Below are 22786 nucleotides of genomic sequence, written 5' to 3' on the forward strand. Positions count from 1 at the left end.
TGACGAATTTTCATTGAATTGTAAACAGGTAATTTGAAAATGTTTCTTGCTGAAAATATCATGAATCAGATGTGTTACCAAAGAATTACAGAGAGGACATTTGGTGCTTCTCTCAAACCACATGGCAATGCAACCCGTGCAGAAATTACAATGCATGCATGGTAGTAACATTCCAGGATTATTAGCTTCTTTCCGAAGACAAATGATACAATTCAATTCTTGTTGTTGGGGTACCTCTTCTTGTTGTTCATCGTTGGGTGGTTGCAGCATTTTTGTTTCTCCAAAACCAGCAACAAAAAATGAACGAAGAAAAGAAGGCCGAACTTCGGGCCAAAAACGAGCAGGCCTTGAAGGGGAAGAGGCCCGATGCTTCATTCTTCAAATCATTAGATTCTTCAATTAAAAAGAATAGTGCATTTGTGAAGAAGGTAAAAACTCTCTCTGAATTACAGCCGGATCAAAAAGGGTCTTTATTGCCAGATGTAAGTTTTTTGTATGATATAAATGATCATCATCGTGATGAATTCAATGCTTCAAATAATAATTATAAATTATTAATTATACCATCGGTCTAATACGAATACGTCTACGCTTTCAAAAGATTCAAAAACTTAATCTTCGTCGATTCATCAGCGAAATTGTACAAGGATTTTGTGAAATGCCACTAAAGCTTGAAGACGTTGACCATGTTGTGGACATTGCTTCTGCTCTTCATCAATTATATGCAGAGTTCTCGGAATCATTTATTTCTTCAATTGTTAAATCATGTGCTAGTCAAAATAAGGATACAGACAAGAAGGAATTGAATGTTGCAAGACTTTCTGTAGTATTGATGATTGTAACTAAATTATTTGTTACTAGGATGCATGATAATTTTTCTACCATCAACAACGTTTTAAAGGGTCTGGTAAGTTGGATAAAAGTGTGCTCATTGGGAGAGGTTGATTGTCAAAATTCAGATTCAATTGCACAAAAAAACATCACAAACTGGAATTTTAATGCCTTTCCTTACCGAGTTTCAACACGACTTTTTGATTGGAAAACCCTATGACTCCTCAAAATGCGACATTACGGAACAGGAACACAAACAAATTAATGAGTTATTTATGCAATTCTTCGAATCTCTTTGTGATCGCTTAAGGTCAAAACAAAAAGAAATTGGTGACGAAGACGCATCGGGAGAGAAAAAGCCCTCTTTGGACGATAACACCGAAAATTTAGATAAGGAAAAGAAAAAGCTCAAACAGTGGAAAAAGCATTATGACGTTGCAAAAGAGTAGGTACAACATATTTTCTTATTTTTTCGTTTACTGACCATGTACAGAGTTGCTGATATCTTGAACACTAAAATACCGGATGACATTGAAGAGGCGTTGCAAAAGGTTGAAGACATGACTGCTAAGAACGAGCAACTCGAAAAGAAAGATGTTTCCACAGAGACTATTGATCAATTTGTAAACGAAAGAACTCGTCAATTTTACGAAATAATTCCAGATCTAAACCAATTAATACAAGAAAAGAATGAGTTGGAAAATATTGTCTCTGTTGAAGATTTACTTGATAAGCTTCCAAAAAGGCCTCCAATTGACAAGGTTGCAACCACATTGGCCATAAGATATATGGGTCAGAAGGCAAACAGAACAAAGTTAGTTAAAAAGATGTTTAGTGTCAACAGAACAAGTTTAGAGTTATTACCATATTATGGTAGACTTGTAGCTATTTTGAACCCGACTTACAAAGATATTGGCAAGTCATTGGTGCAGCTATTAGAAGAAGAGTTTAACAAATTATTTGAGGAACAAGATCAAATCAAGATTGAGACCAAAGTTAAAAATATTAGATTCTTAGGAGAATTAATTTTATTCAAAATTTGCCCTGAGGAGACAGGTATTGAGTTTTTAAAGAAATGCCTTTCACAGTTCCATCACCATAATATCGATGTTGCATGCCATTTCTTGGAAGTATGTGGAAGATATCTCTATGCCAAGCCTACAACTCATCTCACTATGGTTGAATTGGTTTCAAAAATGATGAGAATCAAAGACGTAAAGGTCTTAGATGTCAAGTATAACACCATGATTGACAATGCATATTACAATACTGTCATTAATGAACAAGAAGCTGAAAAGCCAAGAACAGTTTTTGGTGAAGATGACGAGCTTACACAATATGTATTACATCTGCTCTTGTCAGAATTGAACAAGTACAACATCAATACTGTTTTGAAACAGTTAAGAAAATTGCCTTATGACAATTTTGAAGTCATCAAGAACATTGTTAAGAGTTTACTCTCCCATATAAGAGAGTGTGCTTATGGAACTATTCACTTGATGGCCAGTGTGCTGGGAGGGCTTTCAAGATATCATGAAGAAATTGGAGTTGTAATTATTGATTGTCTCATTGAGCAAATTAGACACTCATTGCAGCAGGAATATTTGGATCATATCGAATTGGGAATCAATCAAAATGCAGAATACTTTCCATCTAGAATGAAATCAGAACAAAAGAGACTTATTGACATCAAATTCCTGGGAGAGTTTTATAACTATCAACTCATTGATATCAATGTAATTATGGATATTTTGTACATGCTAATTCTTTATCCAACTCCTCTCGAACCAGCAAAACAAGACACCTTTAGATTGAGACTGATTTGTACATTGTTAGACACGTGTGGGCCATACCTAGAAACCGCTGCTGACAGAAAAAAAGTTGATCGTTTCCTCTTGTATTTACAAAGATATGTCCTCAGTAAGCAATATAGATTACCAGTGGACTTGGAAAATATGTTGGCCGATACTCTCGACAATGTGAAACCAAAGCTCAAGTGGCCAAAGAGTCTGAAAGAAGTCAATGAAAAAATAGAAGCCATCGAGCAAAAGAAGCCAATTCCACTTCCAGGTCAAGGAACCTCCAATGACACTCTTGCTCTATGGCCCATTAGCGACAATGATCAGCCAGGAGAGCTAGGAGAAGATGAAGAGGTACAACTTGAGGAAACAGACTTACCTTCTACCAATGGAAAGAAATCAGGAGAAGCAAACAACAAAGAAGCTGAAGAACTAGATCATGAACTAATGGAATTGATCAGCGAGAGCATTAAGGAAAGAAAATTCATTACTAACAACAATGTCATGAAACTCGGTACCAACATTTCAAAACCTCAAGAAATGCTAAAACAATCCACGAACACTTCATCCAAGGATTTGCCTCAAACTCAAAAAATTACGCTGCTCTCTAAACAAGGACGAAGTAACAAGACCCACGAACTATTCGTTGGTAATTTGGCAAAGATATTGAAGAAAGACCAAATTTCTCAGCCATCTTCATCCTCCAATGAGTAGATGCTGTAGTAGTGATTTCAGGAACATTCTGGTAAAACATGAACAGCACCGATTGACACTCTCTCATCATGGTGAATGGATGCCTCTCTCGTTGGTGATCACTCAAGAACTCCGTCGATTGTTTTGGTCTTTGAAAAATATTTGAACATTGGCGCCTAATTTTATTTTTTCACATTTCAAATTAAAAAATAATGAAAAACGTTTCAGAATTCACACAAGATCCAACAGGGAAATATTTGCATCAACTTCTTCGGAAATTGAATTATGGTGATTTGGAAAAGTACCCTTCATCAAAGCTTGAAAATTACAATCTTCCCGTTGATCCTAGCGTATTGGATTGGGTATTTCATTGCAACAATGATTCTACTAAATTCATTTGCAAAGTTTGTGATTCCATCTCTGAAAATTACAAAAATAGCGTCCTCACAGAGAGTGAAATATCGGAATATGAAGAGCTGGAGAGGTATGGAACAGTGTTACTCGGAAACGAATTGGATCAAGCACTAGAATTGGGAAGCTTCTCCTATTACAAGAGTAAAGATGATGCTGATATTGAAGAATTGGAAAAACAATTAGAGGAATTGAATGATGAATTGGATACCCTAGAAAATAGTTTGGAGAAAAAGAAGGTACAACGAGATAAATTGGAGCAACATTTCGATTCACTAAAGAAAAGAGGTTCCAGAAACGAGCAACTGGAAAAAAAATCATCAATGATTCAATCCATTCAATCACGTAACTCTGAATACAACAAGACACTTTTACATACGAAACAATGCGTTGAAGAGTTTGTTAAGACAATAGCTAGCTCAGAATCAAACTTGGTAGCAAACTCTGACTTGACATCTATTGTAGAGGGCGATGAACAGCTTAAAAAAGAGATTGAACTTTTAAATAATCGATACTATGAACAAATTGATACTCAACAATGCGAATATCAGGATGAAAATGATATTGAGAGCGAACATGGCAAACATTCGAAAGAACTAAAACGATTAGCGTCAATGTAAGTACAGATACATTGTACTTGGCCAGTGTTAAATACATTTTCTAATAGTTACAAAACAACGGAAGAACAATATTTAACAGCCCTGGTGACAAACAGAAAATATCAAGCGGCTCTAGAATGTGTGAAAAACCAAAAGGACAATATTCACACGTATCAACACTTTGATGCTACTATCTTAATAGAGAACATTGACAAGACGTCAAAACAAATTACTTCCATCAAAAATATAATTACCCAATATATCAATGTAGAAATTCCATTACTTGTCAAAGATTTGACCGAGCTTCATTCAACACGTGTCATTGATGGAGACTATTCTATGAAAATTGAATACGAAAAGAAGAAGAATGAAAAATTAGATGTTGTCCTACAACATATTTTGAGGAGATTCACAAGTTTAGATTTATTGAAAGAAGCTTTCCACTTGGAACACAAAACAATTTATGACAATTACTTATTGATTACTTGTATCATTATTGAGTTAAACGAGACACTTACCAATTACGAAAAGCGATTGCATCATTACCAAAGATTACACGAGCTGTATACTATCGATCAACAACAAGAAGATGAACATGACATCCTTAATCCAATATTTGCTGATCTGAATGTTTTACTTTCCAATGACAATGAAACATTTATTTCCAACTGTACGTTAAATTTCTCGATGATTACTTGACATATGACCACTTATTATTACTAATTAGCCCACCTAAAAACAAAAAGTTTATCTCACATTTTGCTAACCTCTCTCTATGAAAATAGAAAAGAAGTAAGCACTCTCAAACAACAGTTGGATGAACTCATTGACAACGCGTAAGTTTTTTTCTTTTTGTGTACCAAGATTCATAACATTTTCTCAAAGTGTGAAACGAAATGAAAACCTTGAACATTGTCTTTTCCATACCAAGCTTTCTTTCATCAAAGAGAATGAAGAGGACACGACCCTTCCGACTCCAATTCTTATTCCCAAAGAAATTATTGAGCAAATGCAATCTCTCAAAATTCAAACAGACGATTTGAGTATTCTCATGAAACAAGTTCTTGAAGAACAATCACAGAAACAACATTTACAACAATCGGATGAATTCATTCAGAAAGAACGAAGTCTTTCAAAATTCACAGATCTTCTCAAACAATAGTCATCAACACGTCTTTATTGACTATGGTTCCATAGTTTTGTTCAAATAAGCCCCTTTTCTGTGAAAATACCAACTCTAACTCAACGCTCCACCCAGAAGAGGAATTAAGGCGATACCGTTATTGTGTGTTGATTTTTTCAAGAGTAGCGATATCCATCAAGAATCAAACTAATACTTTCTATGTGAGGTCTTAATTATTGTATTAAGGACTTTTGGAGTTGTTATATTTTGGCACCTTACACCTTACACTTAGTGTCAGTGTCGTTTGCATTTGACACTTGAGTGCCAAATGAACGAAGTGTGATTTGTATTTGACACTTGAGTGTAAGGTGCTATTTGTATTTGACACTTGAGTGTAAGGTGCGAAATGGATGTTGATTGAAATGGAGGTTCTAGTATGTGAAACTAACCGTTAAACTTTGTTCTCAATAAAACCAACACTTCGTTCCTTAGTATCAAACAATTGATTAAAAAATGGTCAGATTCAACCCTTGGCAACTTCTTTCAGACAAATCGATTCACCATGAACATCTTTCTAAAGTTATTCAATATCCGTTGCCCAATATTCTCTACTCATATGAGGGGTCTTCTATTTCTGATAATTCTTTGAAAACGGGAATTCAATACAGCATCAAGTTTGGAAGCTACACATCCAAAATCATCAATCAACAAAAGCATAACCTTGCTCATGGATTATGTCGAGGCTGTTATCAATGTCCTGAACATGGTTGTAATCAAACTGCTGCAAAGAGTGCTCATCGCGCCATTTGTTCGGTACATCAAAAGGAAATGGTATTGTTTGAATGTGTTGTTCAGTTCAAATATTTCAAGAACGAAATTTCTGGCAAGCAGTTTCTGTTTTGCATTGGTGAACATCTTCATCACAACCCTCCACCTTCAAAAGTAAGCACTGAGGAGAAAGAATTGTTAGAACATGCATTCCATCAAAATCCTACATTGACCGCAAAACAAGTGACAAGAGGAGTTGGAGTTCCATTTATTCCTGGTGCCCAAAACAGAGCTCTGATTAACGGGACAAGAATTCAGAGGATAAGAAGAAAAGCCATGTCTACAAAATTTGGTTCCACTTCCAACTTTGCATCAATTCTTGCTTCGGTTGAGGAGAATTTACTTCCCTCATTAACGAAAAACTTGGCAGATGAGTGTCTTTTTGGTATGTCGTTGTCAGATGGATTTGGTAGTTGGGTCCAACAAGTTCAATTTTGTCCTAAAATAGGTTTCCTAATGTTTCCTATCAGTCGACATTTGATGGAACATGTAGACATGCTAGTCATTGATATGAAACATCAAGCGAAATCAGGGCCGTTTCTTAATCACCTTGGCATAAGTACATTTTTTGAACATGCGAAAGGAGGAATGTGCTTCCAATTATGCCGCTTTTTAATTGAGAGAGAGGATTATAAAACCTGTTTCCGAATGTTCTTGGATGCGTTGGAGTCCGGTGGTTTGGATTTGAAAGAATTGTTTGTAGGCAATGATCGAAGAATCAAGTCCATCCTTGTCGATTTTTCTCAGTCTCAGCTTAAGGGATTACGGGAGGCTTTTATGGAGAAATTTGGAAGTGCTGGTAAAGAAGTTGTTGAACAATTGGCATCTGGTTGTTTTATTCACTTCAAGAGAAGTGTGAAACGGATGGTAAAGGTTATCCCAGTTGAAGAAGCTGTACGGACGAGAGTGGAAGGTTTGGCCAGTGATATTGAGAAGTTTAGGTCTGAGAAAGCAATAACAACCATTCTTGATGCAATTGAACTTTATTGTCCAGGTGTGAAGTCGTGGTGTGATTGGTGGCGGCAGTCGCATATTGTTAAATTGTTACTTGCAACAAGTGCTGTGGAGAATAATCTACCAAGAAACACCAACGTCCAAGAAGTGTTAAATGCTACAGGAGTACCCACTTATGATGGTAATGCAATCGTAGAAATTGAAATGATGCTCCGAGAGGATGTTACAGGCGTCATTAAATTATTGGGCCTGAATGAAAATGTGCCACTTTCATATGCTGACAACACCAAGCAAGGAAGGAAGAAGAGAAACGAGAAGAGAAAAAGAGCCGACCCTTTCGATTCCAGGCCTGCTGACACAGTGTCAAGAGGCTTGATTCCAACAAACACCGCTCCTATTGACGCTCTTGAAAACTTTTTAGAAGGATTGAAAACAGACCAACGCACAGCATTGGAAGAGTTCGCCGGTCAGGAAGCTGATGATGTAATTGAAGACGAAGATTTTCAAGAAGTGGGAGATGGTGAAATTGTTGAAGTGACGTCGGAAGAAGAAGAAAAAGTCGAAGAACCAAAGGCAAAGAAGAAAAAAGGAGCAACAACTCGAACAACATCCCGTAAGAGCAAAATTATTACAGATTCAGAATCTGAGTACTCATCATCATCTTCAAATGACGTGTTGGACGAAGTGGATGATGGTTGTACAGCGAGAACTGATCAAATTGTGACCCGAAGCTCTCAAGCAATTTCTTTTGAGCCAGGTCGCTCCTTTGCATTTCACATTGAGCAAGCCACGAAGTTCGGTCGCAAATCTGCTAATTTTTAATAAATAATTAAAAAAAATAAATCGGACAAGTGCTGATGATATTTGGCACTCAAGTGTCAGGTGCTGTTTGCATTTGGCACTCCAGTGTTAAGTGCTATTTGTATCTCCTTTTTGGGACTACGTGCCATTGCAAACGGCACTAAAGTGTAAGGTGTAAGGTGCTAAAAGGTATGTCCTCGGACTTTTGTATGAGATGAAAGAGAAATATTTTCTACAACATCCGGAGATTCGAATACAGCCCAACAGACAGTCACACCTTCATCCGTTTTGGAGTGATGTTTGCTTAATAATAAACGAACATCCTCACGCGTACCTTCTTTCAAGTAAAACGTGATACTTCTTTCTTTGACACTGACTTCATTTGTCAAAATCAACCTCTTTGTTGCAGGTTTTAATAATGATTTGTCAAACATTGATAGACAACTCTGACAAAAGTCAAGGTTCATCTTGATTAGGTCCATTCATTCTCTTGTTGTACATTGAAACTGTGCCAAGTACGTAATTGTTGTTCATCCAAGAGCGAAACAGGTGTTCTCTTTTCCTTGTCATCCATTTCAAACATTCCATTTAAAAAAATTGTCACAACGACCACCAGAATTCTTTTCATAACGAATCCTATCGGAGACTCGACAATCACATCAAACCATCATGGAAGATCCCAACAATGATTATTCAACCACAACACCAGCATCACCGTATGAAAATTCACCAAATTGTTTTGTGGATGAATACGATGAAATTGATGATTTTAACGAATTGAATCATCACGATCCATCGAATCTTCCTGTCATTACTGCCTTTTCCTTCTCTCCGAAAATTCAAAAACCATCTCTGATCCTCGATCAACCTTCTCTGAAAAAAGAAGATGACGCTCGTATCATGATGACCATGGGTGACCAAGAAGAACAGTTGTCATTGGACCATCATGACTCCAACAAGGACACTGCTTGTTCCGAAAGAAATTTCAAAGAAATTCTCACTGTGAATGTTTCTTCTGCTATAGAGGAGAATATGATACCACTACTACTCGATGCATCGATTACAAAATCCACCAACCAAGTCAATGCACACCAAGATTCTTGGAATCAAAAATTGAAATATCATGACTTTTTAATTGTAGAATTGGGAGAGGATTATGGATTTATGAAAATGGCACTACCAAGAGAACGATATGAACCAGTTTATGAAAATGTGAGAACTGGAAAGATTCAAGTATTAGGTATGTTGAATTTTTGAAAATGCTATCGATGATGGATCTTGTAATGATGAACATGTTAAGGAAAGGGAGCTTTTGGTATTGTTATTGCATGTCATGACAAACAAAACAACAATGCCAAGGTAGCTGTCAAGAAATGTATCAATGCGCTCAATGTGGTTCCATGGAATATTATTCGAGAAATTGAATGTATGAAACATTTGAGAGGTCATCGAAACATCATTGAACTCATTGATGTTTACATTGAATATAATTCATTTGATAAGGAATCGTCTGATATTTATATCGTGACAGAATTGTGTGAAAAAACATTATGGGAATATTTGAACGAAAAAACATTCCCTCAAACTCCATTGTATGAATATGAAGTCAAAAACTTTATGTCTCAATTACTTTCGTGCTGTGTCTATATGCACAGTGCATCCATTCTTCATAGAGATATCAAACCCGAGAATTTGCTCATGAAAGGCGAAATTCTCAAGTTGATTGATTTTGGGAGTGCAACCATGTGTCGAGAACAACAACAGGTAGAACATTTGGAATCTGTTTATGTGGTCACAAAATGTTATCGACCACCAGAAGTCGTGTTGACATCGGAAGAACAATCACCTGCAATTGATTTGTGGTCCATTGGATGTGTATTTGCTGTAAGTGTGTGATTTAAGTGTTCGTGACAATGAGTGATTTTAACTCGAACAAACAAACAACCTAGGAATTATTATTCTTACTGGAAGATCCTCCTTCAAGACAACCATTATTCTATGTGAAAAATCCTGGAGTGGTAGGAACGAGAGAGCACTTGATGAAAATTGTTGCAATATGTGGCAAACCTTCCACTCAAGATATGCTTGGCTCCCTGAAAGGAAAAGAGTACTTTCAAACACTACTCAACAAGACGAATCAACCAAAAATTCCATTAGATGCAATTTTTGCCAATGCCAGTCCTGAAGCTCTGGATTTATTAAGCAAATTATTGACATTTAATCCTGCAAAAAGAATTACACCTGAAGCAGCATTGAGACATCCATATCTGAAAGGAAATCGATACATTGATACTAATAATTGTGATGAAGAGTTTCAGATTAAGCTATTGTTGGATGACGTGACGATTGTAGACCGCAAAGAATCCGATCGTTGGAAGCTACCCCAATGGAAGAAATGTTTTAAGGAGTTACTTGTTGATTGGGGTAACGAATTAGCTAGTAATCCAATAAATAAAACAGAGTAACTAGTTGTCATCGTCTAAGCAAACAAAACAAGGTGCATCAAATCTTGTTTGTGTTTTTTCTCGAAATCTGCAATTAATTGTGTAATATCATTTTCCCAATCGTTGCTATCATTTAAATGTTTCACGAATTCTGCGATTGTTTTAGCATTTCTCTCTGCTTCTTTATGGTTATCAATAACTTCCAAATTTATCACGTGTATTGGTCTGTCATAATAAATATTATTTGATGCAATACTATCAATAACTGCTTCAAACACTCTGAGTTCGAAGGTAACTACAACGTCGAAATGCTTGGTATTTTCTTGCCATTTCTCAGGAGCTGCCTTGATTTGAGCATTTCTTGTTAACATTTTCAGTAATCCATTATTTGTATAACTGTATCATAATCAGAAAATAACAAGATTAATAATCGGATCATTAATTAAAATTACGAAAAACATACAATTCCTCGTCTTGTTGTTTCAAATCGTCAAACATTCTTTGATAGGGTGTACCAAAGTCATAAATATTCGGAGTGTCCCTTGTTTTACCTGGCAACTTTACTGATGAACCTGTACCAAAGCTACTCACAGCCATTCCGTATTTCTTTGAAAGCAAATAGTGAGCAGACATGGATCTGTTTTGATTGGAAGCACAAACAACAGCAAGACTCAGTTTTTGTTGTACCACTTGATTTGTTCCGGTATAATTTGTGGAATCTTGTTGTTGAGAATTTGATTGCGAATCTCTATCATAATATCCACCTCCGCCCTCATTTCTATCATAATATCCATCATCTTGATCATTTCTGCCACCACCACCACCTCGGTTATCTTTGTACGAGCTTCTTCCTCCATGTTGTTGCTGGCGATGAGCTCCTCTCTGATGATGAAAGCCTCCTCCACCACGTCCTCTATATTCGCTCATTTTTTTGATAAAAAAAATTTAATATTTCAAAAAAATGTCCCGACCAGAATATTCATTCCGAGTGTTTTTCACTCACACCAAAGATTGTTTTATTCAATTACCAGAACAATTTATAGTAAACAATCCAGAATTTAATGAAAAAACTGCGAGCGAGTCTGTTCATGTTTTTAGAATTATCGGAGAGCCATCGAAATATATTGCTTGGAGTTGGCATACCCACAAACTGGGAGCTGATAAAATCGGAATTCCTTCAACATTGGCAAATTATTTGCAAATCCAAGAAGATGATACCATACGGATACAACAATTAACCAATGTTTCTGTTTGTGAGAAGGTTTATGTTCGGCCAGCAACAGTGGATGATTCCGAAATTTTAGAATTTAATCAGACAAGCATTGAAGAAGATTTGTTGTCTCAAGTTAGGATTGTTCATAGAAACATGAGTTTTCCATTATATGTAAATAACAATATTGTTATAACTTTGAATGTTTATCAATGTGGATCGGACGAGAACGATGACAATGTTTATATCATCAACAGAGGAACGGAATTTATTGTGGAAACAAGAACTCAATTTGAAGAAACAAAAACTGAGAAAAAGTTTCATTATGTCAAATCAAAGTTAGAAAAGCTTTCTAATATTGCCGATAAAATTGGAGAGTATGGAGGATCGTCAGTTGAGTCTCATGATGACAATAGATTTGTTTACGTTACTGAAGACATTGCCTCCGAAATTGGGCTAGAGAATGGCGATATTGTCCAAATTTTACACTTAATTTTTATTCGGAAAAATATTGTTAAAGACGAAGCTCAACAAGCTGCTCAAGAAGAACCTAAAAATGCGCTTGAAGCAATGAAAGAATTCGAAGAAAAAAAGGAGAGAAGAGTAATCTATGCTAGAGCCATTGTTTTGAACAAGTCAATTACTGACAACCTGTGCTACATGCCCACTATTTTTGTTGGAAAGCATCTCACTTGGATGCTGGGTGCAGTAGAACATGCCACGGTATTTTTGAGATACATTGAAGATCCTATGTATCCAAATCATGTACATACCATTTATATGAGGCCTTTATGGAATCACACACTCACTAACGACGATCAATTTATGCCTCTTACTATGGATAACAACCCTTCAATAATCGACTCGTTGGCAGAATGGATCAAGCAACGTAAATCGAACTCTATTCTTACTGTACCGTCGTTAGTATTTGGACAACGAAATGTGATTGAATTACCTCGATTTGGAAAAGTTATACTGAGCATTAATGAAAACATTATCATTCCATCCAAATCGCAAGAAGATGAAGATGAAATTCCAACATTTTCCGAGTTTGTGACAAAATCTTCCGTTGAAAACATGTATTTGTTAACAGGAGACGAACCTACATACAATGTTTTTCCAATAGAAGAGTCTATTCGATTGGAGCATCGTCATTCTATTTATTCACATATTCCTGACCTTGTTGAGATTACTGACATTAACGAACAGATGGAAATGGTGCTTCATCGTCTTAACGTTGAATTTTCACCTCAAGCAATACCATATAAGACTCTTTTAAAATTGTCCCCTCGATCTCACTGCAACGTGGTGATTTCTGGTACTGTTGGTAGTGGAAAAACCTATTACTCAAAATCATTGGCTCGCCACTGCAACGTTTATACTGTTTACATTTCATGTGGATCCATTGCAGGTGATAGAGTAGACACACTGAACGCCAAGTTGAACAGCTATGCACAAGAAGCAATGATTAATGCTCCTTCTCTCATCATTTTTGATGACATTGAAACAATTTGCCCTCTCGAACAAGATGAAGTTTTTCCAGATATTAATGTAAGGGTTGCGGCGTCGACAGTTGTTGAAATTTTGAATGCTCTTTCTACATTTAGCACCAGTCATGAAAAACGAGTGAATGTAATCATGACATGCAAATCTTTAGAAGAAACACACAGCATTATTCAAAATAGTAGACTCTTTGAACATAACTTGTTATTGAGTGTTCCAACCAGAGAACAACGAAAAAAGATTTTCAAGAGATTTTTGGAGTTTGTGCCAGACCCTTCACTTATGGGACAGGAAGAAGTTTTTAACTTTTCCATGTACCACGTTTCTGAACCTACTTTGGAATACATTGTTGACAAAACTGAAAATTACTCACCAGTTGATGCTAGAAATATTTTAGAAAAGATGATTAACGTCAAGTTACAAGGAATGGTTGAACGAGGTCTTTTTCATCTCCTTGACTCGAGTATGGAGTTGACCATTCAAGATTTCATCAATGCTTCCAAAGATTTTATTACTCACTCCACAGAAGGAATTAAATTGACAAAGAGCACTACTTCCTTCTCAGACATTGGAGGCTTACAAGAAGTGAAAAATATTCTCACAGAGACATTTATATTCCCTACCAAATACGCTTCCTTATTTGAAAATGCTCCAATCAAGCTACGGTCTGGACTGTTAATTTATGGCCCTCCTGGATGTGGTAAAACTTTTCTCGCCAGCGCTGTTGCTAAAGAATGTAGTCTTAATTTCATCTCTATCAAGGGTCCAGAGTTGTTAAACAAATACATTGGAGCTAGTGAACAAGCCGTAAGAGATGTTTTCATGCAAGCAGCATCTGCCAAACCTTGCATCATTTTCTTTGATGAGTTTGATTCGATAGCAGCACAGAGAGGACATGACAATACAGGTGTTACAGATCGAGTGGTTAATCAATTTTTATGCCAATTGGACGGAGTGGAGTCAAGATCAGGAGTGTATGTTCTTGCTGCCACCTCGAGACCTGATCTCATTGATGCTGCCTTGCTGAGACCTGGCCGTCTTGATAAGTCCGTGTGTTGTGACATTCCTACCGAGCAAGAACGAGAAGAAATCTTACAGGTCATCAGTCACAAGCAAACAAACATTACATTTAGTGAAGATGTGAGCTTTAAAGAGTTGGCAACGCTTACTTCCAATTATACAGGAGCAGATTTGCAAGCATTGTTTTTCTCTGCCACACTGATTGCTTTCAGAGATCACTCGAAACAGAATCTAGATGTCAATGCAAAAAAACAAGACAATCTTTTTTCATCGTCAGAGAATGATTTTTTCACACTTCTCAATACCAACAGAAGTGATGCAAAGAAAGGAAAATCCTCTCAAAATTCTGCATCTGCAGCCATTAACGATGAATTGAGCCAACAAATGAAACACATTCAATCAAGTCTACGAAAATTTGCAAACCAGGAACAGGAAACAAAGAGAGTTGATTCACTTGCAAATATCGTCCATGTAACTAGGGAACATTTTATGGAAGCTCTATCGACAAGTAGAGCCTCTTTGAGCCAGGATGATATTGACAGGTATGACTACATTTATTCAAGCTTTAGAGGTCAATCTGATGAAGATTACATCAACAAGCTACTCAACCAACAAAAACGAGTGACTTTAGCTTAATAAATTCCTTAATATCCTGTTGCTTTATTTTGTAGTGGACAACAACTGGGTGTCAGGATACGTTCTTGTGCAAAGTTCTCGTGTCCATTCATGGAGCAACTTTTGCGTCAATTACCCCTCACTCCTACTCTGTTTTTTAAAGTCACTATGTTTTTAACCTTAACTCGCCTATGAATGGCAAGATTCACAAAATTATGTGACTACTGTAAAAACTAAATTTCCAAAATAATGCACGATACGCCCGTTATTCTCGTTCCTTAAGTTCTCATCTCCCTTTCCAGTTATCAAGATAGTTTGACCACTTTTCATTCCAGGTTCAATCTTCACCTTAACTATTTCTCCACAAGTGACATGTCTTGCTCCTTGACACTTGCCACAGTCAATGGTATCGTGTTGGTTACAACATTCGTCACAAACAACTCGTCTATTGATCATGAACTTTTTTCTCTTTCCAGAAATTAAATCCTCTCGAGTACACTTGACTATGTGCATAATATCCAAATTGGTATCAAATTCTTTACACACCACACTACGATTGGCATGGAGTGTATTCGTAAATTTCGAATCGTATTGTTTCCTCTTGACAGGATCCATCAACACACTATAGGCTTCATGAATGATTCTGAATGCAGATTCACCATTTGGATTCAAATCAGGATGATACTTTCTCGACAGTGTTCGGTATGCTGATTTAATTTCCTTATCACTTGAATGAATAGAAACTCCAAGAACATCATACAATGACTTGGAAATATTCTTCTCATGCGACGTAGAAGTCGTATTACTTGATGAAGAAGCCTGAGGTCTACTATTATTACTACTATTGCTTCTTGGATGATTTTTCAGTCTCTCGGAGCTTGCTTTAGAGGAGGATGATGATGGTGATGAACAACAACCCGATGTGGTCGGTGTGGTTGTTGCAGAACTTGTCTTGGAAAGAGGAGATGGTACCACACATCCATTCATTCCTACAAACAAGTATCTCTTTGGAGAGGTTGCAGCAACACAGGAAGAAAAGGCTCTTGAATTCATCATGATGAATCTCAATAAATTATTGTATATATCAGGATATGAAGAAGGAGGTGGCTCGGAGAGAGAGGTTAGCCAGTACTGGAGATGGAGAGAACAATAGAGAGGAGCACTCCAGCAGTAGACTACAATTTTTTAACTCACACAAAATCTTGTTAATGTGATGAGGATGCAAAAGAATGAACATTTTGATTGAATGCATGGATTGGACTAAAAAAGGTGATTTCGGAGTTTTTTAATAAAAGGAAGTTATGGAGGATGAATAAAGAAAATGGATGGATGCTGTTGCAGAGAACAACACACAAATGATTGTTGAACGATTGGGTGGGATTGAGGATGAGAAACCTCAAACGTGGTTGGAATATTTAATAATAATACAGTATTTGAATTTTGATTTAAAAAATGAGCGAAAACGCATCTGCACGGTTGTATCGTCATTCTGTTCGGAGGAGATGGATCGGTTATTATGAAATTTCCTCTTATTCAATATTGTTGATGTCCTTGTATTTTTATTACAATAATTATCAACAAGAGGGTAGTTTGAATGGACTATTTGTGGAGGGATCGGAATTACAACAAACGTACTTGACGACTACTTCTGCAAATCCATCATCATCAATTTCTAATTATAATATTGCAGATTTCTTATTGGATATTGGAATGGTGTTTGGACCGACTATTGGATATATAGACCAAATTCGAATTATGATGAGAGATAAATCATCTAACGGATTTTCAAGACTGTCCTGTCTCATTCTTCTTAGCTCCTCTCTGTTGAGAGTGTACTTTTGGTATTTGAAACAATTCTCCATTGTGATGCTGTTTCAATCCCTTGTAATGATTCTATGTCAGGCAATATTATTATTTGTGGCTGTGCATTTTGGAAAACAAGAGAAAAAAGCCGAGGAAAAAAACGCCAATCGTGATACCAGTTTATTGGTGGAGCCTGAAAATCCCAATGACTTTACGTATCTTATCAAAATTGACAGAAACAGATTTTTGGAAGAGTTTTGGCAATGGGATGAGCCATCATATTATGTTTGGACAGTTCTATTCTTTATGCTCTTTGTTGGGATTGTATCACTTTTTTTCTACCCTATTTTCCCAGTTGCATATACTGAGCTACTGGGATTGCTTTCTGTGATGGTAGAGGCATCCTTAGGTACGTACTGGTATTTGCTTGCACAACCGTCTCAACATGTCACATGACGATAATTGTTCTATGGTTAATGTCAACAAGCCATCCCACAAGTGGTCACAAACTTTACAAGAGGTTCCGTTGAAGGACTATCCCTTATTCTAGTGGCTACGTTTGTAATTGGAGACACTTTGAAAACAGCATATTTTATTGCAAAACATCTTCCTTATCAATTTGTGATTTGTGGAGCATTTCAGTTATTTGTAGATATGATCATGGTCATTCAAATTATTTATTACAACGTCATTTCGTCAGGAAATAGAATGACGGAATCATCATCGAACGACTCTCAGCATGAGATTTCAGAATCGTCGGCCATAATTTCAGAAGCGACAGCATCAGACCAAGAAGAAGATGATGAAGCAGACTTGGAACAAGGTGCCATTGTTTCAGACAAGGTCGATGAGCCAAAAGGTAATTCTGAGATAAGCATCTCTCCCGAGTCGGTTGAGCTCAAATCCATAGGCAATTGAATCGTGTAGTAGCATTCCTCATAAATTCTTATTTCTTATAAGTTGAGTTGCTTCTGAACAAGAGTCCTGTGGCAGGAGGAGCACTATTCTCAATGTTGCCCTTATCCAGAGGAGGCAACTTGGAAGTTGTTTGTGTTGGTTTCTTTTGTGTGGTCGTTGGTTGCATATTGGAAGGTGTTTGCTTTGCACCCAATGGGTTAATCACACCAATGTTGGGTTGACGACCAAAGGTTTTGTTGTAAATTTCTTCCTTGTTTACCAACTCCATCTTGTAGTATTTCATGTCACGAATCGTTTTTTGAAGAAGAGCTTCCTTTTCAGCTAAACCCTGTTGTAGAACCTTAATGGTTTCAATATCCTCGGGTCTACTCTCCCTGTTTTGATATTTAAATTCCCACTCTCTGATCTTTTGTTCTAAATTAGCACTTCTTTCTTCCATGAGAGTTTGACTTCTGCTGAACTCGAGTTGCAAACTTTGAGTCTCCTTAATGTTTTCTTCAATAATGTCGTTAATTTTTCGTTTGTACTCATCAATCAATTGCCTTTCTCTCTTCTTAGACTCTTCTGTCATTTGATTTTGCATGTCATTGAAGTCTTTCAAGGATTTCCTCACATAATCATCGAACTCGGCCTCTTTTTTGTCCAGTTTATCCAGATATTGAGCTCTCTCTGCAAGGAATTTGTTCTTCAAAGTCTCTTCTAACTCGTACAACTTCTCAGTATGTGACTTGATGAGCTCATCCATTTTCAACTTATTTTCTTTTGTTAGATTTTCAATGGATTGCAGCTCTCTTTGTTTGGCTTTGTCAAGCTCTTGCTGATGCTTTCCTTCCAAATGTTGAATGTTTTGTTTGTGTTCCTCTTTTAGCTTGTCCATCTGTCGACCCAAGTCTTGTTCTCTCCCAATTCCTTCTTGAATTTGATTGTTACATTGTCGTATTGCATCCAATTTCTGTTGAATTTCGTTCTCTTTGTTTTTAATCTCTCTGTAAAGATCAGTTATGGTTGCTTCATAGGATTCTATCAATGCTTGCTTTTCCATTTCTTTTTGTCTTTCTAGAGACTTCAATGACTCTATTTTATCCAACTCGCTCTTTTCCATAGAATTGTTGTGATTGGAAAGCATTAATTGGATGTCCTCAGTTTTTCTTAAAATTTCAGCCTCAAGGTCAGAAATTTTCTTTTGAAGCGACGAAATTTCTTTTTGTAATAGATCTACCTTTGCTTGCCATGTTTTCTCCACAGAATCCCTTTCACTTTGCCCGTTTTCTTGTAATTCTTTGATTAATCGTTGCTTCTCACCGTTAAATAGGTCTGTTAATTCAGCTCGTAAATTTCTTAATTCGTCAGATAGCCTCTTGTCAAATTGATTCTCCATGTTAAATTTAAGTTCTGACAGTTCTTTCACCTTGTTACTGGCTGCTATCCTTAATTCTTCCTTTCCTTTTTCAATAGTCAAAGCTAACCTGTTTTCGAGATCCTTGATTTCTTTTTGAAGAGATTCTACTCTCAGTTTTTCGTCAAGAACTTTCTGTGTCATGAGTTCTATTTTTTGGTTTAGCTGAGCTTCTCGTTTGCCAGCCTCTTGCAGCTTTGAATGAAGTTCTTCCAAAGAAGTGTTGCTATCTCGAGACATTTGCTGTATTTGCGATTTTAGAGTCGCTATTTCTACATCACGTTGGTCAATGATATCGGTCATGTCCTTTTTCAATTGCTTGTAATTATTTTGAGAGCTGACGGCAAGTTCTTCGATTTGTTTTTGAATTTGGTTCAACTCTTGCTTTGATTTTGCTGAAAGTTCCTCAAATTCCTTCTTTTTCTGCTCGATCACTGACTGAAGCTGCTTTCTCTCAGCGTCAAATTCCACCATCAATTTTTGTTTTAGTTCTTGCAGCTGTTGACTTGAACTCTTATTCATGCTAGTCATGGACTCTTCTTGTTCTTTGTTAATTTGTTGTATCTTATCCTCATATGACCTTTTTAGTTTGTCGATCTCCTCTGAAAATTTCTTTTCCATGAAACTCTTTTCATTCTTATGTTCAATTTTCATATTTTCAATGTCATGCATCAGTACATGCTCCTTCTTCTTCAAGTCTGAAATTATCTTTTCTTTGTCATTTAATTGTGAATGAAGACTAGTTATCAGTTTATCTTTCTCGTCGATGGATAGGGCGTTTTGTGTTAAGGATTGTCTTAGCGAGTTGAGTTGTTGTTCTAGTGATTTGGATTCAGTTTGTTTGATCTTGAGTTGTTTCTCTAGCTCCTCTACTTGGGTGATTAGAGCAGATTGCGACATACCGTGTGAGTCCTTGGCGTCTTTTAACAGTTTTTTAAGTTCTTCCACCTCTTGCTCCCAAGATTTGATATCCTCATCCTTCTTGTTGAGATCCAACTTTAAGGATAATATTGTTGAATTTAGACTCTCTAATTGTGATTCTAGATGTTGTTTTGCCTTAGATAATCGCTGTGATGTGTCTTCTTTTTCTTGTATGTCACGTGAGAGATTAGACACTTTTCCGTTGAGCGTGGCTTCGGTTTGTCTCAGAGCTTCCAACTCTTTGTTCAACCTTGCAATTATTTCATTCGTTGAGGCCAGTCGTACATCAAATTCGTCTCGTTGTTGATCCAGTGCCTTTTTTCGTTTTTGAGCCTCTTCATCCATCAAGGATGCAATCCTAGTTTTTTCATCAGATTTCATTTTCTCGACTCGCTCGTTGAATTGTTTTTCCAATTCTGCTCTTAATTGTTCCTGCTCATTGAGCATTCTAGTTAGCATATCATTATACTTTTGTTGTAGGTGTGCACTAATTCCTCCACTTCTTTGTTATGTTGTAGTCTCATATCGGCGTCACCCTTATTTTTGTTCTTTTCTAGTTCGTCAGTAAGAGTTGTAAATCGAACGAGTCGTTGATTGAACTCTTCCTTGACATTCTGCAGTGTCCTTGTAAGATCTTTGACTTTTTCTTCATATTCTCGTTTCAGAATTTCCTCTCGTTCTTTTGCTTTTCGTTTGAACTCTTCAAACTCGTCCATAGCCTTTTGTCGTTCTTGATTGTGTTTTGAGGTGAGTGTCTTTACAATGTCCGTAATTTTAGTGTCATTATTCTTTTTTTCAATTTGTTCCCGAAACATGGCCAGTTTGGCTGTGGTGTCTCTGATTATCTGTTTGTCGGAAATAATAATAAACAAGCAATAGAGGATGGTCCGAGATATATGATGATATTCGTAAAATTATTTTGAAACGATCATGTAATGAAATAATTAAGTCATTGCAGATCAAATAATAATTGTTAATGTTTTGAACAATAATAATATTCAGAAAGATCCATACATCTTCAATCTCGGACTCATAAGCGTCCGCCAAAGAGTTTAATTGAAATTCATGATCATCATTTTTTGTGTTCAAATGATAAATCACCTTTGTAAGTTGAGCAATCTTCTTGCTCATCTTGTGATGAAAATCAGGAAAACCATTTGCAATCTTATTCGCAGAGACGTTATTTACTGCCCCCGTAGAATTCTTTGAGGACTTCATTAATTTTTTGTTGAGAGGACCTTTGTAAATTTGGCGGGTTCTTGTATCCACTTATCGTTGGCGCCATTTTTGAAAATCAAAATGATGTTTTATTTATATTGTTTTGAATCAATGGTAGCTGAAATGGCTATTGGTATAGCTTTGAGGATACTCCTTAATTGAGAAAGATAATGAATTATTTCATTAAAGAGTTTTGCACATATCCAAAAAAATGCACGCACACTTCTTCCCGCTAGTGTTATCTTTTAATCATGTCTTGCTCAGCACCAAATCATTACCATTACTATCATCAATATTTGGCGAAGTAGATATTTCATTATTTCATATACTGTACATCATTAAAATGTTGTGGTATGTTCATGCTGCTTTTGTAGCATATGAACATAGATCCGAAGCTAGAAACTTGAGACATCATATCATGCTGTTTTTAATATTCTTTTTTGTATCATCGGAAGGTGGAGGTGCCATAGTTGAATTAGTGTTAGGAATGAAGAATTCATTTATCGGAAGTAATTATAAATTTGCTACTTCACTCATTGTGTGGATCGTTTGTCATGAAATATTATTTACATCGAGAAGACAAAAACAACTATTTTGCTCATATTTTGAAAAGGGCTTTTCTAAATACCCTTTGGAAATGGTCAATCAATTTCGTTTGGGTCTTGGATTATGTGTGGAATGTATCAGTTATGATATTTATTTGAGGAGAAGACGTTTAGAGGAATTCATCCTGAAGATTATCACTACAAGTACTTATTCTTTGCAAATCCTTTGGAATTCATAGGTCATCTCATTAGTGTGCTTTTGTTAGTGATGATTTCCATGACTATTAGGTAGGTTTGAAGAAATCACACAACACCCAAGGTACCATAATTAATTTTGATCAAAGCTGCTTTTTGGCGCCCTATTTTGCAGAGCGATACATCAAGCAACAAAAGACATCTTTGAAATCAGTGATCGAAAGATTTAGTCCTGATACAGTTTTTTACATCAAGCTGTGTCTCTATGCTTCCATTGTTTTGATCACATGCCAAGATTTTCTTGTGGCAAGTCATACAGTCACTATTGCTGGTGTTTTTGAAATTCCAATCATACACTTGATCCAATTGGGGGTTATTCTAATCTTCATCTTGTATCCAATTCTAGTCAATGACTTGGGGTGGTTCTCAAAAGTATAAGTTTGTTTAAAACTTGCCACATTTCAATTCTGAATTAATTTGATAACATTGTAAAATTCACAAATCCCGATAATGTGAAGATTTATTTAAATATTGCCATTATCAATGGAAAAGTGGTGTTTATTGCTTCCATTCCATTGCTTTGTTAATTTGATAATAGCTGGATAGAGCACCCAAAACAATGAGTGTGAGTGGAATGGTCTTGTTACTTGCCTTGAAATAACGACTCACACCAGCTCCGAGCAATGCAATGGAAGAGGCACTTGCTAGTACATGACCTTCAAAATGCTTTTGTTGCGAGATGAGATAAGAGGAGACTGCAAAAGCACTTCCGAGAGCCAAACCTGCAATCAAGGAAGGTTTAGATCTCTTGTTGTAGTAAGCTGCAACTCCACCAACGGAGAGGAGAAGAGCCATTGTGTTCGAAATGTGCTTTAATATTAACAATTTAACAAGCAAAAGCATCATGATTGAAATGATTAGGTGCGAAAAATAAAAGCTTACCTGTGAACCTGTCATTG

The 22786-nt window shown here is 36.5% G+C and overlaps 12 protein-coding genes across 12 annotated transcripts; 7 read left to right on the forward strand and 5 right to left on the reverse strand.

Annotated features, from left to right (window-relative positions):
- Window positions 1–299: 299 nt before the first annotated feature.
- C9374_000941 (uncharacterized protein) lies at window positions 300–3344 on the forward strand (the record flags this gene model as incomplete). Its single annotated transcript, XM_044699594.1, has 4 exons — window positions 300–482; window positions 602–907; window positions 960–1276; window positions 1325–3344. The coding sequence occupies 4 exons, from the start codon at window positions 300–302 to the stop codon at window positions 3342–3344; spliced, it is 2826 nt and encodes a 941-aa protein (XP_044552083.1).
- Window positions 3345–3535: 191 nt separating this feature from the next.
- C9374_000942 (uncharacterized protein) lies at window positions 3536–5495 on the forward strand (the record flags this gene model as incomplete). The annotated part of the gene is made up of 4 exons (XM_044699605.1): window positions 3536–4350; window positions 4402–5003; window positions 5061–5169; window positions 5219–5495. 4 exons carry the CDS (start codon window positions 3536–3538, stop codon window positions 5493–5495), a joined length of 1803 nt encoding a protein of 600 aa, XP_044552084.1.
- Window positions 5496–5969: 474 nt separating this feature from the next.
- C9374_000943 (uncharacterized protein) lies at window positions 5970–8060 on the forward strand (the record flags this gene model as incomplete). Its single annotated transcript, XM_044699616.1, has 1 exon — window positions 5970–8060. The coding sequence occupies one exon, from the start codon at window positions 5970–5972 to the stop codon at window positions 8058–8060; it is 2091 nt and encodes a 696-aa protein (XP_044552085.1).
- Window positions 8061–8708: 648 nt separating this feature from the next.
- C9374_000944 (uncharacterized protein) lies at window positions 8709–10504 on the forward strand (the record flags this gene model as incomplete). The annotated part of the gene is made up of 3 exons (XM_044699627.1): window positions 8709–9279; window positions 9340–9923; window positions 9989–10504. 3 exons carry the CDS (start codon window positions 8709–8711, stop codon window positions 10502–10504), a joined length of 1671 nt encoding a protein of 556 aa, XP_044552086.1.
- Window positions 10505–10518: 14 nt separating this feature from the next.
- Window positions 10519–11410, reverse strand: C9374_000945 (uncharacterized protein; the record flags this gene model as incomplete). Its single annotated transcript, XM_044699638.1, has 2 exons — window positions 10519–10879; window positions 10947–11410. The coding sequence occupies 2 exons, from the start codon at window positions 11408–11410 to the stop codon at window positions 10519–10521; spliced, it is 825 nt and encodes a 274-aa protein (XP_044552087.1).
- A 34-nt stretch (window positions 11411–11444) lies between these two features.
- C9374_000946 (Peroxin 1 (Pex1), putative) lies at window positions 11445–14852 on the forward strand (the record flags this gene model as incomplete). The annotated part of the gene is made up of 1 exon (XM_044699649.1): window positions 11445–14852. The coding sequence occupies one exon, from the start codon at window positions 11445–11447 to the stop codon at window positions 14850–14852; it is 3408 nt and encodes a 1135-aa protein (XP_044552088.1).
- A 192-nt stretch (window positions 14853–15044) lies between these two features.
- C9374_000947 (uncharacterized protein) lies at window positions 15045–15884 on the reverse strand (the record flags this gene model as incomplete). Its single annotated transcript, XM_044699660.1, has 1 exon — window positions 15045–15884. One exon carries the CDS (start codon window positions 15882–15884, stop codon window positions 15045–15047), a length of 840 nt encoding a protein of 279 aa, XP_044552089.1.
- Window positions 15885–16283: 399 nt separating this feature from the next.
- C9374_000948 (uncharacterized protein) lies at window positions 16284–17552 on the forward strand (the record flags this gene model as incomplete). Its single annotated transcript, XM_044699671.1, has 2 exons — window positions 16284–17043; window positions 17122–17552. 2 exons carry the CDS (start codon window positions 16284–16286, stop codon window positions 17550–17552), a joined length of 1191 nt encoding a protein of 396 aa, XP_044552090.1.
- A 28-nt stretch (window positions 17553–17580) lies between these two features.
- C9374_000949 (uncharacterized protein) lies at window positions 17581–20250 on the reverse strand (the record flags this gene model as incomplete). Its single annotated transcript, XM_044699682.1, has 1 exon — window positions 17581–20250. One exon carries the CDS (start codon window positions 20248–20250, stop codon window positions 17581–17583), a length of 2670 nt encoding a protein of 889 aa, XP_044552091.1.
- Window positions 20251–20321: 71 nt separating this feature from the next.
- On the reverse strand, window positions 20322–21087 carry C9374_000950 (uncharacterized protein; the record flags this gene model as incomplete). The annotated part of the gene is made up of 2 exons (XM_044699694.1): window positions 20322–20714; window positions 20884–21087. 2 exons carry the CDS (start codon window positions 21085–21087, stop codon window positions 20322–20324), a joined length of 597 nt encoding a protein of 198 aa, XP_044552092.1.
- Window positions 21088–21298: 211 nt separating this feature from the next.
- C9374_000951 (uncharacterized protein) lies at window positions 21299–21871 on the forward strand (the record flags this gene model as incomplete). The annotated part of the gene is made up of 1 exon (XM_044699705.1): window positions 21299–21871. The coding sequence occupies one exon, from the start codon at window positions 21299–21301 to the stop codon at window positions 21869–21871; it is 573 nt and encodes a 190-aa protein (XP_044552093.1).
- A 514-nt stretch (window positions 21872–22385) lies between these two features.
- C9374_000952 (uncharacterized protein) lies at window positions 22386–22784 on the reverse strand (the record flags this gene model as incomplete). The annotated part of the gene is made up of 2 exons (XM_044699716.1): window positions 22386–22697; window positions 22770–22784. The coding sequence occupies 2 exons, from the start codon at window positions 22782–22784 to the stop codon at window positions 22386–22388; spliced, it is 327 nt and encodes a 108-aa protein (XP_044552094.1).
- Window positions 22785–22786: the final 2 nt, after the last annotated feature.

The sequence above is a fragment of the Naegleria lovaniensis genome (genome assembly GCF_003324165.1).
Source record: "Naegleria lovaniensis strain ATCC 30569 chromosome Unknown tig011, whole genome shotgun sequence".
Classification (NCBI taxonomy): Eukaryota; Heterolobosea; class Eutetramitea; order Acrasida; family Naegleriidae; genus Naegleria; species Naegleria lovaniensis.